This window comes from Haliaeetus leucocephalus, unplaced genomic scaffold, assembly GCF_000737465.1.
Source record: "Haliaeetus leucocephalus isolate CR32 unplaced genomic scaffold, Haliaeetus_leucocephalus-4.0 Scaffold244, whole genome shotgun sequence".
Taxonomy (NCBI): domain Eukaryota; kingdom Metazoa; phylum Chordata; class Aves; order Accipitriformes; family Accipitridae; genus Haliaeetus; species Haliaeetus leucocephalus.
Genome location: NW_010972680.1, coordinates 187,162 through 207,759, shown reverse-complemented (window position 1 = coordinate 207,759; position 20,598 = coordinate 187,162). Strand labels below are relative to the sequence as shown.

The window sequence follows — 20,598 nt, the reverse complement described above, 5'->3', positions numbered from 1 at the left end:
TTCTACCTATAGATATTTAGTATTAGCAATGGCCTAATTAAGAAAAACTTGAGTATTTCTTTGAATAGTCAGCCTCTGCAAAGTTTTGGTGCTTATCCAAATCTGACTGAACAGCAGTGAAATTTCCATAGCTTCTGAGGATGCAAAATAGGACTAGAAGCCACAGAAAAGGCTGTTCTGCTTCCATTCCTGGCCTGCTCTACAGGAAAAGAAAGCACGTCATGTTACCCCTGTGCTGGAGTAGAGAAAATACTGAATTTTTAGAGAACTGTGTGTGTTAACCCATCCTTGGAAGCAATATTGCGGTTTTTATCTCTGAGTCCTCATGGCAGGTTGCTTCCACCTGTGATTATCTCAAGTGTAGTTGCCATTATGTATGTGACAGGTATGTGTATCAGGAACATCCTACATTGACTGATGAAACTGTGTCCTAAGTATATATTCATCTACCTGTGCTCAGTAAAATAATGGTTATCATAAAAGGTATCTCAAAATAGCGGGGTGAGAAGAGAGAGCATAAGGTTAAACAGCCAGTCAAATACTAAAACACAGTCCCAAATGATTTATCTAGAAGAAATATTTAAATAAAGAAATCTCTGCACAGAAAAGTCAAGTCATAGCTCTCATAATTACACTAGTTAGCAAAAAGTCTCACAAAACCTCCAGTTTGATAATTCTGAATAGAAATAAAGCTGAAGAAATCTTAGTCCAGTCATGGATTAAATCACAAGTGGAAAAAGAGGATCCAGTCCTGACAAATGGTCTGTTGTGACTTAGTTCTACTCAGCCCTTGATTTGTAGAAAAATCCATAGGGGAACAAAATTAAAAGAAATGAGGATTGCATTAAGCAAAGTTACATATAATTCATATTTGGGAATGGAACAGGGGAGGAAAGATAAAGAATTTTTTTCCGCCAAATTGATCCCTCTGCCTTCATGTACCTTTTTATGTGTTCACGTCACACTTTTCATATTGTATCTTCCATCCTCTGCCTTTAGCTAAATGTTGTGCAGCTCTTTGCCTTTTTGAACTGTCATTAAAACAACATGTAAGACACAGCACTGCAGATAAACAGCAATGCATGTCACCTGGTAAGTTGTGCTGTCACTGCAAGGAAAAAGACAGAATGTCATGCACTCGAAATTGAGCAAAACATCTGAGAAGGTAAAGAGGGGCTTATTGTTTCACCTAAGTGCAAACCTTAGCTGGGAGGGTGCAACTGGGATGGGACAAGTGTGGTATCTATTGCTGGTGTCAGAAAATGACTGAAAAATGTGATGGCTCCGAGGACACAAACTTCAGCCAGAGTTTTTCGGCTCCTGCAGCTGTGGCTGCGTAAGGCAGAGCCGTTAGGTTTCTGTCTGGCAGAGGGATTCATTACTCATGCCAAACCATCCCCTCCCTGAGGGAGCTTGTGTAAAGTGCACAAGTATTTTGCATTAGTTGGATGTCTCTCAAACCACGACAGGCACTAACACTAGATGCGTCTGGCAAAAACTTGGTATTCTGATGGTAAAACTGGTCGGATACCTCAAATGAAACACATTTTTAGTGTTAAAATAGGGGGTTCTGCGAAACCCATTTTTTAATTCAGGAAAATTAAAATGAAAGCTATAGCTGTGGGCAGCCACAATGCTCTTCCTCTCCCTGGCACCTGGGAGGGGCCCTCTGCTTCCAGTCCTTGCTCTGCTCCTCCGCCATGTCCTCTGCTCCTCTTCCACTCCCCCACAGACAGCTGCCCCTTCTCCTTGTACACCCTCACCATCCCTTCACCAGTGCAGGGGCTGAAAGCAGGGGCAATATGAGGGGAAGGAAGACCTCTGTGGTGAGGACAGAGAGAGAAAAGTGAATGTGGATAATTTAAGGAGCTTTGCTTCCAGGAGGAGAACAACTCTCCAAGGAGCATGATGCATGGTGGGGATGGGGCTGTCACTCCCAAAGCTGTAACATCCACAAAGAGATTGATAGCAACATTTCCACATGTCCAAATGAAATACTTTTAAAGTTTTCTTTCCATAAGCAAACAAAACAACTGTTATGGAGAATTTTCAGCCTGATTCTTGACAGAAACAGATGTTGCAATATTGGAATTTCCCATGGGACAGTTATTCCAGGGTTTGTTCCATTTTAAGCAGGGCTAGAAAATAAAACTGGGTTGATATATAGTTTGCTTCTTCATAGCCATTGCAGAGGCAGGTGATTGGAGGGTGGGCTAGACAGATGTTGCACGCTGCTGCAATGACTGTGAAACCAACTAGTGTGGATCTTTTTTTTTCGTTAATTAGTTTTTAAATCTGCTGCTTGTTCAATGTAAGGAGCAATCAATTACTTTGTGGTTCTGTTCACACAGATAATACAGCTGATTAAGGTTTGCTTTGGGTAAACTGAGGCACTAGCTTCAAAATTCCCCAAGATAACATCTCTTGTTTGGGAACTAGTAAATGTGACCTGATTTGAAAAGCAGCCTGCAGCTCTTTTGAGTTTAGGCCTCCCTGTCATCAACAAGCTCAACCAGGGTTAAGCAGAAGAGAGGAAAATGGCAGAAGCCAGGAAAACACTTGCAGATCATGTCCTTAGGGACTTTCTGACTCTGCTTCTGTGGCTTTTCCTGGACTCCCTTTGCTAGCCTAAAAACATGGAAAGTTTCTGGACTGTAATCACTTAAAGAGGGGTAGAAAATAGGTGTTAACCTAGTGCAGACATATACAGTTTTGCTGACTTATGGACATGAAGCTCTGCGAGCATGTTAATCCAGTCTTAACTGGGGAAGTATGGGGACCAGCAAACTGTCAGGAGGTGGGTCCCCATGACTAGCAAAGCCGGAAACTTCTCAGCACCATGCAGCTGTAAGGTCACAGCTTGGCCACCTTGAGCTGGAGCACGATCCTGACTAAGTTCATTGTAAATGAAGGTTCCCAAATGTTTCGTCAAAGCCCTGGCCTTGTTACTGTGACTAGCCACATCCAAGGCATGCCAAGAGAAAATAAGGAAGAAAACTGTCTGCAGCACAATCCCACATACACACAGTGAAAGCCATGAGACAGCAAAAACTCTTACTAAGACTTTGCTCAATACCGCCTTTGATAGTTGAACAACATCTAGTGACTTTAAACGGACAACTATGAAATAGCAAGGAATGGAGAAGAACATTATGTGGATTTGGACAGGAAGTTGTAGGACTTTGCCAGAGTGAGGCACCACTGGAGAAAACACATGTTACAATTCCACGTTGCAGCAACATAAACCTTACCACTATATGTGCTAATCAGGCCAAGGAGCAGCTCTCCTTGCCTGCTTCTCTGTGATACTCCTTGTCTTCTTTGGGTTTTTCAAGAAAGACCAGACAGCTTTGATTCCATTCACCTGTAACATCTAGTTCAGCACCTCAGTGAGCAAGTAAATCTTTGCCTACAGTACAGCTAGCAACAGGAACAAGATTTACATACTGAGAAACTAAGCCTGCTAAGGAAAAGGGAATATTTTTTTGTTTGTTTGGAGATGCAAAGGCCAAATTCAAAAAGCCTTATACTTGCTAGATAAAATGTATCCTTTAAAGGTGTTAATATGAAGGTTAAAATCACTTCTTCTGGAGTAAAGCTATATCATTATTATTATTTTCTACTCTAAAGGCAAAATATCAACTAAATTCTGCAGGAAGTTTTATGTCAGTGTGCTACTCCCAGGAGTATGCCACTTCTGCCCTCCAAAGTGCTACTGCTTCCACTCTACTTGGATAACCAGCATATTCATAAACCCCACTGAAACCAGTCATAAACACCTGTGCTACTACACAATGAAATGCAAAGAAAATTCTATGAGAAAACCCAAATGAAAGCTGCTTAAGAATAAAATTAAAAGGATTTACTCTGAAAAATAATTAGCTAATTAAACCACAGCCGATATAATTATCTACCATGAGAGAGCCTGGATGGGGAAAACAAAGAGAAAAGGTGAAACAAACAACAATATTATGTTTTAGTGGGGAAAAAACCCAAACAGCTAACACCTCGTATGCTTCCATTAGGCAGAGTTTGTATAGCACAAGGACTTGCCACCTCTTCATCCCACTCCAATCTGGTGTTGTACAAAGGTGCAGTCCTAAGCCTTGAAATGGGACTGTTGCAGTCCCTCAGGCTTTTCACAGGTGTGAAAACTGATCCCAGTGTTTGTTTCACCCTTCTCCTTGCAAACAGTCCTTCACCTCATAAAAGACATCAGTGTCCCCAGAGAAAGAAAACAGAATTTAAACTAGTAGCCATATATATAGCCTTGTGTCCTCCAGGTGGCTCATCTCCCTAAGCAAATCATACAAGAGCCAAGCATCTATCACAGCTACTTCTGCACTGGTTTTCTAGCAAAGAGATTGCAGCATTGTTATTGCCACTGAGGGTGCAGGAGGTTTGTCTGACACTACCCAGAGAAGATGGGGCTGTCACTGCCCTCTGCTCAGCCAGCAGCTTGTGACAGCACCCACCCCAGTTGCTATGAGGCCCTGGACATGAGGATCCAGGTTCTGAAGGTGACTCCTTCTATGGTGGCTGTTCCTCCTTCTGCCTGCTTGGAAAGCAAGGCACTGTCACATCATGGACTGAAACAGTAACCAGAGGAGCTGAAAGGATCAAGGGGTGGAGGAGAGAAGCAGGGGTCCTCTTGGCTCTGTAGCCTGCTCAGCTCACATGAACATCTGTCTCCCTTTTAGGGATGAAAGGGAAGAGGCACAGAGACACAGGACAGTTTCAGGCCAGTTACCTCATTTCTCCTCCCCTCTCCCATTGCCCAACATTTGCAGCACTGTCAAATTCCTCCCCATGGCATTCCCAGGCCATGAACCTCTGCACGCAGCAGAGAGAAGAGCAGGCACCAGGCTAGTGACCCATCCTTGCCCCAGAGTAACCAAGCTGAAATTCTACCTCTACATACTCAAATTAGCAAGATTCAAGTTCACTTGGACGCTGCCATCCCAACTCTGCACTACAACGTGCGGGGAGGCTTAGCGATCACTGCCGTGTATTTTCTCATTCTGCAGCAGCCTTCTGGAGAAGAAGTGCAGGCATCCCCCACACTCCCAGCACCAGCAGAAGGACTGATTCATCAAGCCTGACTCTCTGAGGCAATCTGCCAGACAACAGAGCTGCTGGTGGGGTGCCTTGATGCTGTCAGCTGCCTATATGTCTATCAGGCAGCTACTGCTTGTGCAATCCCCACTCTGAGAAAAATTCAGAGCATAGTTTGGGATATCTACATAAGAACCAATTCCACAGTCCAAGCCAATTAAACAAACAAATAGATAATAAAAAAAACCCAAGTTTTGGGTTGAACAAACAGCTTTTTTATTTGTTTTCTTGTCAAAAGGAAGTAAATTCTGGAGTAATAAATATATTACAAAATTTAAACCTAGGTAAATTCAAAGTGATGCAAGGGGAAGGGGAGGGAGGACAGATGGGCAAATTCAGCACAAGTTCACACCTAGTGCTGGCTGTCTCAAACTGTTCATCTCTGCAAATAAACTAATCTGTAAACCAGGAGCAGCTGAACAGAAGGGGGTTATGGTATAGCCTTACCTTGCTGTCTACAGGGATTTTTCAGCCACCCTAAAGCATGGCTGTAGCCTTCAGTGGATGAGCTCTTTCCCATCCAGGCTAGGTATCTCTCTCTCTTGCTCAGCACCAGTACATCCCTCCCTATTGCTGTGGCATACAGGTGATTTTGCTTCCACTCTACAGTGCCCTCCACCAAAGGCTGAAGCCAATTCCCATTTCCTCTCTGGGCAGCGTCACTTTGTGGGATTCTTGTCAAATGCTCTAGGACCTAATATGATCACACTGTGACTCTCAGACATCAGCAGGGCTGTGGCAATAGGGCAGATCAGCCTGCTGGCTGGGCCACTTTTTCTCTGCTATGAAAATCAGAACATTTCTTTTATAACATAGAAATTTCTCAATGGCATTATAGTTTCAAGATTTCTTTAGATTGCAGTAATAGCCTGTTATCTTCAGCTAGGACTGGATTACCTTTGTGCCTGGCAGTATTACAGATTATTATGGATTACAGGGTACATGTCTGTACTGCCCTCATATTAGACTGTAAAACAAGACATGTTTGGGGGAAAAGGGTAATATGACAATGAAATAACGCATATCATGTTATCAAAGACATCCATTACCTCACATTTTCTTTCTTTACCATTGAAAATTTGAGATAGATTTCTCCTGTGCCCTTTTAAGAACAAAGAAAGGATGAATGAATTCCTGGTAGTACAAGACTTCATTGAAAACCTACAAGTACAACACTCAAAAAAGTACATGGAGTATGAATCTGATTTCTGCCTCAAGTTTTAAGTTCCTCAGCTTGTCTGAAATCCTCCTCTTTCATCTTTCCCTGACCAGAGCATTAACACAAAAACTACTCACCATCAACAGCTCAATTAAAGCCTCAAAATAGGTTTAAATGAGAAACAAAATTTGCATTCACCTTATATTGAATCACCTGAAAAGAATGATTTTTGCTCACCCTGAGTGCATATATTTCTCTCAGAAAATCTGCCTATTATGGGCAAATCCAAAAATAACCAGGCTTGTAAGAGCTAAATCTAATGAAGGTTTTATAACATAATTTATTTACTCCCATGTATTCTTCTTTTTTATTTTTCCAGTGCTGTGTCTTTTTCAGTTCTATATTTTTCAAATTATGAGTCTTAAGTCATTTCTCTAAGGAAACAAGCTGTATCATTGCTATTATATGTTAGGGTTTTAATGAGCACAATCATTATACAAAAAAGTACAGTTTTTCTGAAAACAACCTGAACATGCAAGCAGAAAGCCTGGTATGAAAGAGAGAGGGTATAATAGGAAATTCAGAACAAGCAATTAGACAGGTGAGTCTGCAGCTATGGCAGTGAAATAAGACACTGTTTTGGCTGTGTTTGTAACTTTGAGTTTTTCTCCCCCTGCCATCCTCCTTGTCCTGTCTCATGTATTTGGTAGATAAAATAGTCCTACATAAAAAATTAAACATAGTTTCTTGCATGAACCCCAAAACAATGCCCACAGTCAGAACTCGGCCAGTCAGCGCTGGAGAGAGAAGGAGTATCAGGAACCTGCTGCAGGGGGAGCAGGTGTCCACCAAATCTCTCCTACCAAAAAGCTAAAACAAAGAAAGCTTTGAAATGGGTAAAAAGGCTTCCGGTGACTTCAGAGGGGAGCTGTATGGGGTAGGGTGTCAGATGGCTGGGGAGGCAGGAGCTGTCAAGGCACCCTGTTCTACCTACCCACAGCCTGGAGCCTGTGCGTGAGCAAGTCAGAGCTAAGTTAAGCAGAATGATCTCAAACTGGCAAGGCAAATTTTAGGAACTCAATACGGTTTAGGAACACAATATGCTTTTAAGCTTTTCTTTTTTATTTACAACTCTCTTGCAAAGCACCTGTGGATAAAAATAAATCATCCTCTCCTTCAAGCAGGTAGTTTTCAGCCACCACTTTTACATAGGGTCACCACTCTTGAAGGAGATTTCTTAGTAGTCTGGAGACTACCTGGATTGCTGGTGTCCTAGGTAAAATGAATGATGAAATGAGGGGAGGGAGGAAGTTCTCAGATGCAGATTTAGAAAGGCTAGGAGTAGTTGTAATGCTCTATGGTCACTGATACTTTTCACCTGTTTCCTAGAAGGACCCAGATGTCAGCAGCTGTGACCCAAAATGAAGAAAGGATTAGAGTGGATCTTTGACACCACCTGGAACTCAATGGATCAGCACTGGAGAGACAATGAGTATTGGGAACTTGCTGCAGACAGCACCTGAAGAAGTGAGAACTTGGACATCATGTGGAGGATCTTGGGTGCTTAAATGTGCATTACATATACAAACTACGGAGGAAATCAAGCCTTATTGTTTTCACTGTTCCTTTTGAGGAGATGACACACCTCTGTTGCATACATACATGCTTACAGTGAAGCCCTGATCCAAGTTTGATACTATTGAAGAAGCTTTTCCCAAGTCAAGCAGATTTATAACCTATACTTTAACAATAGTAACAACACCAAGAATGCTATGTTTTCTCCCCAAATCATGACATTATGAGGGGAAATTATCAGATTTGAAATGTGAGGAAGGACTTTATTAGGAACACATTGGAATCGAAATCAGGAGTACTCCCAGCTGTGATTTTGTAGGCATGTTGTTTCTTCCACTGGCTTACTGAATTACCTTGAGCAAACTATTTAACCTCCTCCTTCCTCCATTTGACTCTCTAGAAAATAACAGTAATCCCTAAAATGCAAGATTTTCAGGCTGAACCAAAGCCCATCTAAGTCAATGGTGGCTATTTATTTCTGAGGGTTTTGACTCAAGCCTTCAGTCAAGCATTTGATCAGTTAGCATTTGTAACTATCAGTGCTAAGTATTATTACTTTGCATTACTACAGATGACATGGGAGGTTATAACATTAAACAGTCAGCAAGTGGCAACAGGGTTTTTCTGCACAGAGCAGCACATGAATTGCAATAAATCTACCCTAGATTCAAAATAGGAAAGATAGTGGTAACTGTGCAGCTGTGTGCTGGCTTCTTAATATTCAAGAACGGTATGAATCTGAATATGTTAAAACTTTTCATTTAGAGATCAAATTGTTGACTCACCTGAAGCTTAATCAAAATCTTATTTCAATAGTTCATTTTGGCATCAGATATGTAGCTCGTTATTGTGATGACAGGTGGAGACAGCTCCTGGCATTTGGGTTCAGAGAAACTGAGAGAGGGGATGTGGCAGATGTTATGGGCAAGCATTAGCTCATCCTGAATTCCCTTCAAGTAAAAATGCAGAGGCTTTGATGAGCTAAATAAACAATTAGCAACAGAGATAAAACGGGAATACTGCTGTCTTACACTGAAAACCGATTCTGATTTCCTTTCCATCCTGTGCAACAGCCCTGACTGTGGTGGGGTGACTTCCCAGCAGCACAACAGGGGCTGAGATGAGAATCAGGCTCTTTGCCTTTGTATTCAGCTCCTGAGGCTGAGCTTCGGGGTAGAGCTGTAGCATACAACCTCTCCACATACCTCACTAAACGTTATTTGACAGTTGTTAAACTTTGAAGGAAATGGGAATGCCTCCAAGCTGGTGAAAGGTGCTGCCCTGCCCTTCCCTGCTTGCCCTTCTCCGGTCTGCTAGAGCACTGCAGCACGGCAGCAGTAACACAAGCACCCTCTCACATGCCGTCACATACACCTCACATACTCATGTAAAGGGACATATCTCCTGTAGGGATAAGTGGCCATTTAGTATTTTGCCTTTCTGTGGTGGTAATCAAGCAAGAAAATATTGGTCTGGGTAGCGTCTGCATGGCCTGCCTCTGCTCATTGTGAACTGGACTGGCTCTGACCAATGGATTTCTCATCAGTTTCTGTACAAGCATTAGGTGGATAATAGTTTGTCACAACAATCTAGGATGACTTTAGTGACAATACTAAGCTGTACATCTACTTTTCTTTAATTCTTGCTTATTTCATATTTTTATTATATTTATATTTATTTCATATTTTATATTTCTATTTTACACTTAATTATATGGCAACATATGTAATTTTTCTCATTTTCACTGCATTTTCTTTCTTATTCTTCAAAGATTTCTAGTATTGCAAGAGGGACGGAAGAAAAAACAAACACAAGCAAACAAAAAACCAAACAAATAAAAAACAACCCTAAAAACCCCCTTGTCCCTGTACTTCTCTCAGCAGGAGAGATAAAATAAATAATAGAAATAAAATAAGTAAAAAAGGCTAGATGAAAATTTTTTTAGCAGACACAAATAAAACCCCCCAGTCCCAGTGTACATGCTTCTGTGAAGCAGGTTCTTCATTATGTCTGCACTTGCTGAGGGTTCTCTAGAAGTCAATGCACACTACTGCTGCAAACCACTCTCAAATGACTTGAAGTACCAAATGTCCATGTCAAAATTTCCCCTGCTCTGCTTATATAAATTTTGCTTCCCTTTGGGACTGTGACTTCACATTTTTATTTTTATACAGTTGCTGTCTCAATCTGTCAAATACAAATGATTAATACATGATGATTAATGTCTTCATGTGATGTCCTTCCTTCCAATGGTTATTTTATTCAGTGTTTAAATATATAAATGCTTTGACCAAATCTAGGTTTGTATCCTGGATACAATGCAACTAGAATAGCATAGCTCACATGTTGAGGCTGAGGAGGGTTTTTTGCGCCAGCTATGAGCCACGGAGGAAGGTCAGTGCCTAGTGAGGTTGGAGTCGGGTGGAACTGAAAAAGGGGTAGAAGAGTGGCAAACATTTACCTGCAAGTCTTCATTTGTACGAACTCACTGCCCAAATCACTAGTAAGGATAAATGTTCGTGCCTTTCAGAGTAAATTAACCCTCTGCCTTTTTTAAAATTACCAAAACTACGTATTTCTAACTTTCCTTAGAGACAAAGTAATGCAATCACTCTTTACTACAGAATCAGGCTATTGGGATTATTTGCCCTAACAGCAACAGAGCAGGGCTTCCTCTGATTTCAGTCTTTAGTTGGCAAACCTCCACACAACAGGCTTTTGTTGGAAGAAGCATTAGCAATTTAGACAGCGGCATCCTCTCTGATGCATGACCTGGTGTTCAGTGTGGCACTGATGTTTGAGAGAACATCCTTACACAGCTTAGGTATTTCTGAAGTTTGCAGCACCTTAGTCAGAAAGCATTTTCTTATTGACATGCAATTGCCTAGAAGAGTGCATGGGTATATTTATCCCACTATGATGTGCGAAATTCAAACTCAGTTAAATACTTCCTATCTGTGCTAAAGTACCCATAAGCACAAACGCTGAAGTTATTTTTTGCTCATAAAATGGAGTTGCACTATCACCTGACTTCCAAACTGCAGCTAATAGTTAACTGAGGGGCAACAGGGTAGCAGTGGTTTGTGGAGTGATCTCTGTTCAGCCAGTCTGTAAAGCACTTGGAGTAAAAGGAGCTGTGTCAATGTAAATCATTATTATATTGTTTAAGTAATCAAATCGGTGGCACCATTGTTTAAATAGACTGGAGATGTGGAGTCATTTATTCTTATTTAATGCTTAGACTGCCTGCTACATATAATATATATGGAAAAAATAAGCTTTCAGAAATATATAAAATACCTTTTTTTCCAGTGCTGAATTTATAAGCTAGGGAGACTATAATGCTACAGTAATTCTTAATTTGTATGGTTGTTTTTATCACTCTTAGTACGAAATACCACAAAATAAAACAGACCTAAATCTCTCATAAATCTAATGACAGTGTCGCGCTTCAGATGCACATTTTTAAGTGGCTGCATCATTGCTTTAATTCAAAACACAGCCAGCAGGCTCAGTATGACCTGGGAAGTTCTACAAAACACTTGCAGATTTATTAATCTTTTGAAATAGTGGTGGATTTATGTATTACATCATTGCCCGATGGCCAAAACTCAGATTTGGTCCCATATCATGTAGGGTGCTCTACACATAAAAAAAGACACAATCTCTGTCCCCAGATGCCTTACTTGAATTCAAGTGTTGCAGTTATATAATGCTCCATCGTAATCATTCATGACTACCCCTGTTGCTGCAGACCACACAATGACTTAAAAGCAACAGTCTCCCTATTCATTTATGTGGGCTCCTGGTTCAGCAGTATTTTCTAATGTGTTTATCCCTATGAGGCAAGGCAGTACTGTCACCCCAGGTTACAGATGGGAAACTGAGGCACAAAGATACTATTTTCCAAATATTTATATTTCAGTTCAATCCCCTATTCAAAATTAATTAAGTATGCCAGTCCCCAAGTTGCACTGATCATAAGTCTGGTGCTCTTAAACGTCTAAAACAGTTTTGAAAGGAGAGTCTAGACTGAGAAAAATGTGCTCTTAACTTTCCAAGGAGCAGGTAGGATTTCTATGATAGAGCAGGTCTCCTAGTGTTTGCTCCTTTAACCATGAATCTAAGGACAGATATTTCTTTACAGACCTCTGGTCTTCTTCCATCCGTCTCTGTTGGACATCGATTACTCTTTTCGCATGTTTTTCCTTCAAATAAGAAGTGATTCTCAATTGTGCATTTTGTTACAAGCTTCTGGTCTTGGCTAAAAGTGATGGGTACAATACACATTTACCATCATTAGTGTGTGTTTAAAGGTGGTTTATATTACAGAAAAGGATGAAAGAATGGAAAAGCTGCTGCATTAGAACCCACATAACTGTCTAAGCATACCCAAATTCACTTGGCTCTGGCCTTTGCAAATTTTATTGGACTTTTCTAGAGGGACAGTTACAAATATCTTTTCTTCAGTGATTAGCTCACAGTGTCAAAAGGAAGTTCCTGAGTGGCACTCAAGATTACAGAATCAGAGAATGATTGAGGTTATAAGGAACCTCCTGAAGTCATCTTGTCCAACCCCCCCTGCTCAAGCAGGGCCACGTAGACGCAGTTGCACTGCACCATGTCCAGATGGCTTTTGAATATCTCTAAGGATGGAGACTCCACCACCTCTCTGGGCCACCTGTGCCAGTGCTCAGTCACCATCACAGTAAAAAAGTACTTCCTGATGTTCAGATGGAACTTCCTGCGCACCTTCAGATGGTGCCTCTTGTCCTGGCACTGGACACCACTGAAAAAATCCTGACTCTGACTTTTTATATGCTCCCTTCAGATTTTTGTACACATTGATGACTTCCCCCCGAGCTTTCTCTTCTCCGTGCTGAATAGTCACAGGTCTCTTAGCCTTTCCTCATATGTGAGATGTTCCAGTTTCTTAATCATCTTAGTGGCTCTTTGCTGGACTCTCTCCAGCATGTCCCACATTTCTGTTGTACCGAGGAGCCAGAACTGGACACAGTACTTCAGGTGTGGCCTCACCAGTGCTGAGTAGAGGGGAAGGATCATCTTCCTTAACCTTCCGATAACACTCTTCATAATGCAGCCCAGGAAACCATTAGCCTTCTATATGGTAAGGGTACATTGCTGGCTCATGTTCAATCTCCTGTCCACCAGGACCACCAGGTCCTTTTCTGCAAAGCTGCTTTCTAGCCAAGTGGCCCCAGCATATCTGGTGCATGGGGTATTCCTCCTCAGGGGCAGGACTTGGGATATCCTTTTGTAGAATACTATGGGGTTCCTCTCAGCCCATTTCTCCAGCCTACCAAGGTCCCTCTGGATAGACAGCATGACACTGGTCTATCAGCCACTCCTCACAGTTTTGTGTCATCAACAAAATTTCTGAGGCTACACTCTGCGACACCATACAGGTCATTAATGAAGATGGTATTAAATAGGATTGGATGTTGAAGAGGTTATGGGTCAGTATTGACTCTTGACTGCTAGTTACTGGTCTCCAACTAGACTTCACGCCACTGATGACACCCCTCTTGGCTCAGCTGTTTGGCTCGTTTTAAATCCATCTCACTGCTCATCCAGCCCATATTTCATCAGCTTCTCTGCAAGAATCTTATGAGACAACATCAAAAGCCTTAGTGAAGTCAAGGCAATCATCTACTGCTCTCACTTTGTCTACCAACCTAGCTATTTCATTGTAAAATGTTTTCAGGTTTGTCAAGCATGACATTGTGATCCATGATGATGACTCCAAATCACCTTCTTGTCCATCACATTCCTGGAAATTGTTCCCAGGATTAGTTGTTCTGTCACCTTCCCAGGGATTGAGATGAGGCTGACTGGCCTGTAGTTCCCTGGGTCCTCCTTCTTGCCTGTTTTGAAGATAAGAGTGATATTTGCTTTCCTCAGGTATCTTTCCCAAGTGCCATGATTGTTCAAAGTTAATGGCCTCACACTGACATTAAGCCAGATCCCTCAGCACTCTTGGGTGCATCCCATTAGTGCCCATGTATATTCAGTCTGCTGGATTGGAGCAGCATGAATCATGGCTACATATGCCAGCCAAGGGACCTTATTATGTGACAGTAGCTTAAAAAAATCACTTGCAGTTCTCAGAGAAACTTTAATTTCCACTTTAAAAGGGCCTACTTTCATAACCTGTTTATATGAACAGAAGACATAGATAGCAATCCATTATCTTCTCTCTGTGGCACCTACTGCCCATGATGTGGCTTCATAATGTTACCGACAATTCCCATTTTCTCCATCCAGAGTAGCATGGGCAGAAAGATTAATAGGACAGTTAAGGAGAGTGAAGAGGAAAGAAAAGTTAGAATGAATAAGCAACATAAATCAGTAAAGGAAAAAAATACAGGACAAGGAAAAAAAAGCAGCAAGTAAAAAAAAAAAACGCCCAAACAACCAAAAAGCAAAACGAGCTTTCTCTCACTCTGCCTAGAAAGAGGAATCCTGGTCCAGTTCCAGGTGAAACAATATCATCTTGACAGCAGGATTACTAAAAACAGTGCAAGGAAAAGTCAGAGAAAGAGAAAGAGCTCATTGGGAGCATACATAGATCAGTAAAGCAATGGTATTCACCTGTGTGTGAGATGCAACTCCAACACAGGCCCCTGTTGTAGGATCTTTTTCAAAATGAGCACAGGTCAAGGCACAAAAAGGAAGCTCTGAAATACCACTGAAAGTTAAATGCATGCTCCATTAAAGAGAGAACAATCCTTTCCGCTAATGATGTGGAAAAGATAATATAACATGTCACCTCTGAGCAGCTTCAGGTTATTGATTTGGTGCCAGTTTTAGGGACAGTCATTGTCTTTGCAAGTTGACATTGACCAAGCTGCCTCTTTGAGACATTTGCACAAGCTATCATTCCCTTCCCTCCAGCTTCTCCTTCTTACTCTGGGAAGTGGAACAGAGTGCCGATCCAGGACCATTTGATCAGTCTCAGAAACATGCATCCTAAATCCACTGAAAGAGATAAAAACCTGCTGCTAGCTTCAGCAATGGCCCTGAGACAGCAAATACAAGGGAAGGTCAGATGGGGGAAGTAGACAAATGGTGCTCCTCCTGTTAATCCTCATTATGATGGCACTGGTGTATCCAGAGCCAAACTTCAGATTCTGACACCACTTCAGCTCAGTGAAATCAGGAGGTCCAACAGACAATGCTTGCCACCACCTCCCACACCTTTGAATTTTCATGGGGCCATTGCACTCCACTGTGCTTCCCTTTGCACCATCTGCAGATCCTGCAAGTGGAAGACCACAGCTGGGATGGAAGCAGGAATGGGACTGGTGTCCCGGGTAATGATCAGGAGAGATGTTAATGTCAATAGGGAGGGAAGAACTTCCACTTTCACTTTTTCACTATGAGTACTAAGTTCATGAAAAATTCTTAGCAGAGAATGCAGCAAACTTTTCTCTTTTGTGCATACATTGCTTACTAGTGAGGCAGGATTCCTTCAAGCTGAGCATAGCCAGTGTGCCTCAGTCCTGGCATACCAACGTATCTTAACATATATTAAGTGCCCATCATTTTAGCAGCTAAGCAGTATCACATTCCATTTAGCACATACACAGAATTTTATAGAGCAGAGCACTGTACAAATCCTTTTCCCTTAGGTTTTTCTACATACTCGTCGCAGTGATATGCATCTGACCAATTAAAGCAAAACAGCTTTAGTTAATTAACTCTAAGGGACTGAGTGGCTCCCTGACTGAAAGTCGTAAGAGTGGGTTTTGATATTATGAGTGCCACTGATTAACTCTCAGACACTGGACAATTCACTTCATCTTTCTATGCTTGATTTTTCCCTGGTGCAAAATGTAGATAAATAAAATTTGTTTTCTTTGGTGAAGTGCTTTTGAGAGCTGTGAATGAAAAGAGCTATGCATCATCAATGAATCCTCAAAAAGACCTGATGGGAGATTTATGGAAATAGCACTGTCTTCAGGGTGCTTCTGGAAAACTGAGCCACAACCAAGTAAAGCAACAAAGGGCCAAAACCTCACTGAGAGGTGACAGTGGGGACAGGATGAGAATTTAGGGTTGCCTGACACCTTGACAGCCACTTGTTCCTCCAGACTAGGCTGGCAAGATGGCATCTTTCTCTCATTTCTGCCCATGGCACCTGATTCTCACCCCACCAGCTACTAGATTGCATGTCTTCACTTCCACATTGTTTTATTTACCCTCGCCATCCTCCCCCCTCAGCAAATCAACACATCCAACCACTTCCAACACCTGATAACCTCTGCAAATTTCTCTTTCTGGCTTCGGGGATATTCCTGTTCACTGGGCTGAATTCACTATACAGTGTCATATGACTATACACATCCTTCAGAGTATTTTTTCAGACTTCCACTAGGCTCAAGATCTTAAATACTGCTGAGTTTTTACCAAAAGCTTTGCCTCAGGAAAAACTGATACCAGCATATTTCCTTTCATTCTTTTCCTAATACTCTATCATTATTCAGTTTTATCTTATCCTTTCATTCTACTTAACTCCATATAGTTGTAAGTCCCAAAGCTAACACACCAGTTCCACTGTACATCATTAGCCAGAGCAAGATAAATAATTTCCACCTGCTAACTGATTTGATTATTTTTGTAACTGAGGAATGGAAGTGAACAGAACTGAATTTCCTCAGATTCTGTCAGTATTTTAATAAATATCCTTTTTTAAAAAAAAATTCTTTGGACTTGCTGGTCAGTATTCCTACTTTTGGCAAAGAGTAAGTAAGTTTGGAGCAGCTAAATAAATCACTATATTATTTCTGTTCTACAACTGATTGAGATAAAAATATTGCTTGCACAAAATTTTGTCCATGTCAACTAAACATTCAGTTCTGAAAAATTTTAAAATTAGATTTCATTGTAAGAGAAGTGTGAGTGAAAAACATCACATGAACATTTACTACCTCTCATTTTTACTTTCTCAGGGTAAAGAAAACCATATTACGGTAGAGAAGAAAATAGCAAGGTCTCTTCTGGGATCTGGAGGCTGAATACCATGACTTGACTAATGCCTCAGCTCTCACTGCAGGTGGTACGAGAAGGACAGAGTAGTCTGCAGGCCAGCAGATAATAGCCCTAAGCCTACTGAGGAAATCAATGCTTTTGACTATGTTTTGGCCAGAGTTTATTCTCAAATTAGAATCAAAACCCAAATCCCATTATTCCTCTACAAGATCCAATTTTTCTCCACAGGCTTCAGGATGCTTATAAAACTATAGGAGTTTATGTGTTTGGTTCTACTTCACCAATAAGATTCTGACTTCTGCTGGTAGCTCACATACAGTCAAAGAGAGACCAGCTCAATGCATCTGATATTGCTGCCTTTACAATAAAAAGGCAGGAAAGGGTGGTTTCTAGGGATTTATCACTAGCATGAGCATACTATGTCAATTCATCCTTCCAAGACAGAAGGAAAAAGCAGTAACACTGTTTTCCTGTGCTGTTCCTACCCATATTTAATCCCTAAAATTTACTGCTTCTTTACTGCAAAAGTGACTCTTTCTTTACATGATTAAAAGTCGGAGGAGTTGTAGAACTGGGGGAGCATAATGAACATCCAGGGCTTGCTTTTGCAATTATCTCTATCTCTTCTTGCATTTAATATGGTATAAAACATTAAATGTTCCAAAGTTGTCAGCCATTACAGTTGTATAAAACAGATGTTAGTGAAGTAAGAAATGAGCTCTTTCATTTAGGTGAAAAATCTTTTGCTAACAACCCCAAATCTTGAATTGCAGAATAATTAGAGCCTGTGTTATAGGTAGACAGCACAAACTTCCTCCCACGTTGCTTCCTCTCTCAGTAGTATGTTTCAATCCCACCTACAGGAGGTGGAAGGGGAAACTTCTGACTTCTAGCCTGTCAAGTTTCTTTCTTTGTTAAGCCTAGTAAGGAGGTTACCAGCTGTGGTACTATTTTTTCCCAAATTGGAAATTTTACTGAAAACAGCTGTTGTTAGCGAATGAATACTACAGAGATTTGTAAAGTATGACTTACTTAGACAGAAAAGCGATGAACAGACCAACAGATAAACTGACAGATACAATGCAAACTTATCAGACACTGCTAATGCTATTGGTGGCAGTGCTACCTCATTTCAAAGTCAAATCAGTGACTTAAGAGTAAAAGACTTCATATCCTGCTTTCTGCCCCCTGCCATCATCAGAGGACCAAATAGAAATTGCATTTACCTGTAGATCAGGACTTCATCATCCGAGCAATTATACTGCAGCTGATACATTTTTACCCGAGGGGCCGACTTGCTCACCGTCCACTTGACCAAAGCTGAGGTAGTGGTCACATCTGACACCAGGACAGCCCTTTCTGATGTGCCTTTTGTTTCCCCACGATTAGACTTGCTGGAGCTGCTGATGTCCGAGAGCCTGGATTTTGGTGGGACTGCTCGGCCTGTGCCGTTGCTGAGATGAGGGAGCTGAACAATTGAGAGCTCAATCGTTGCAGTGGACTCTCCAGCAGCATTGGCTGCTATGCATGTGAAAGTCCCATAATCCTTGGAGGTGGTGATGAGGATATCTAAGGTGCCATTGTCATAGACAGCTGTCCTTGAAGAGTTCCCGATGAGACGGTCATCGGGGGCTACCCAGTGAATGATGGGGGTGGGATCCCCAATGGCTTTGCATTTCAGTGTGGCAGTTTGCCCTTCTAAAACCAGCAACTTGTGAGTATGTTGTGTAATAAGAGGAGGCTCACAAACAAATTCTTCCTCTCGTACGTACCAGAAGTACCTTCCCTTTAGACCTGGAGGAGAAGCACAAGTTTCCATATCGTCATCTCTGTCAAGTCGCCTTAACCACAGTAGCTCACAGTTGCAATGCAGAGGGTTGCCCCCAAAGCTAAGAGACAAAGGTGGAGAAAACGGGGTAACAGCAAATGGAATTACTTGAGATCTGGCAAATATAGGGTCAGGGGGGAGCTTCTGAAGTCTGTTGGATGTTAGATCCAATCTGGCCAATTTCTGAAGGTCTGCAAATGTCCCCTCTGTAATATAATCTATCAGGTTATGATCTAAACTGAGCTGGTGCAAGTTTATCATCTTCCTTATAGATTCCCAGGGAATGCTTCGGAGGTTATTGTAGGAAAGGTCTAAGTCTTCCAATGTCAGCAAAAAATCCTCAAAGGCTTCGTCAGAGATGCTGCTTAGCTGGTTGTTGTTTAAAATCAAATGTTGAAGGTTAATTAAGCCTCTCAAAATATCTTCTCCAATGTCAGGCAGCCTGTTGCTGTCCAGATGTAAAGACCGAAGGCTCTCCAAGTCAGTGAAAGAGTAGGGCTGTATGTAACTGATGGTGTTTCTGGACAAAGTAAGGTCAACAAGTCCAGACATATTGGCAAAATCCTGTCGGCTGATATTAATAATGAAGTTGCCCCCAAGTCGGAGTTCAACAGTCCTTCGATCTATGTCTAGCGGTACAAATAGGAGACCCTTGGAGGGACACAAAGTCCCCAGTGACTCAGACAGGTTCTGACAGACACAATATTTGGGACAAGCGCTGACCATGACAGCCATTCCAAACACCAGGATGCTGCAGAGCAATTTTTCCATGGTAAATCATGCAACAGTACCTGCAAGAAATGAGAAGAGTTATAAGGAACATCAGCAGTTTTGATGTAACTATCTTTCCTCTTATGTTTTACCTAACACCTACCTCCAAAGAGACTTCACAGTGCCTCCTCTCAGGAGTCACACCTAAAGCAGTCAGCACTCTGGGATGGGAAGTTTAAGTATTATAGCAACATGTTTTTCCACATAATGCATTTCTTTCTAAAAAAAGTGATTTTGGTTCCAAATCTAAATGGGATTGGAATTGTTAACACTTATGCCTGGTAATAGGGTCTTGTGACTACCTATTTTCTAGTTACATTTTTATAATTTTTATTGGGTAGCTGGTAGAGGACAAATCCTACCATCAGTGTGCATGGCTTACTTAAAACCCTGAAAGATTTCATTTGGAATAGTGCCTGCTTCTTTGAGGGTAGAAGCTGTCTTATAGTAATTACATACTGCTGCATAATAATGTGGAATTAGTCTTAGGGTTGAAAGAGCTGATTTTATGGATAAAAATAACTGCATATTTACCCTTCAGTAATGTGGTTAGTAATGACCATGTAATTATCTGGCCAGTCCTGGGCTGAGTCAGTTCACTTGCCAACCCATAACAAAATTCATGATAGGCAGCATAGAAAGCAGAAATCACTTGCATAGTTGTAACCTGGATTCACCCTGCGCTCAGCCAACCTATAGGAAGGATGACATCGCCTAGCTCCAAAGAGAAGAGATGTAGGGGAAACCTGTGGTACCTTAGGCTCCTAGCAAGCTTTCTGATGACCTCATGCTCTCATGCTGCAACCCTTTCTGTTGTAGTGAGACAGTAAAGCTCTCGCCTACCTCCACAGCCCTCTCCTGCATCCTGCCCATTTCTCTTTGCACTATTATCTCCCTTTTTTTTTAGCTCTCACATGTTTTTCCAGCTTAAGCTAAAAGGTATGTATCTTTGAATAATAATGAAATGTATTTACAGGCTGACTTAAAGGGCCAATTGTGGCTGGGGGAAGTTGCAGCCCTCCTTCAGGTTTGGGAATATCTTCTTACATGGGTTTTCTGACGTTCTTCCCACATGTGTGGGATATAGGTAAACTTGTTTTCTTTCTGCCGCACCCTTGCCCAGACGTTGCTATCAAGG

General features: G+C 41.6%; 1 protein-coding gene across 1 annotated transcript in view; it reads right to left on the bottom strand.

The window, feature by feature from the left end:
• The window catches only part of LRFN2 (leucine rich repeat and fibronectin type III domain containing 2), a 43,462-nt gene extending 24,002 nt beyond the window's left edge, over positions 1-19,460 (bottom strand). The window contains exon 1 of the mRNA XM_010568452.1: positions 18,088-19,460. Within this exon, the coding sequence (XP_010566754.1) occupies positions 18,088-19,460 (1,373 nt within the window). The remainder of the gene's footprint in view (positions 1-18,087) is intronic.
• Between the last annotated feature and the right edge of the window lie 1,138 nt (positions 19,461-20,598).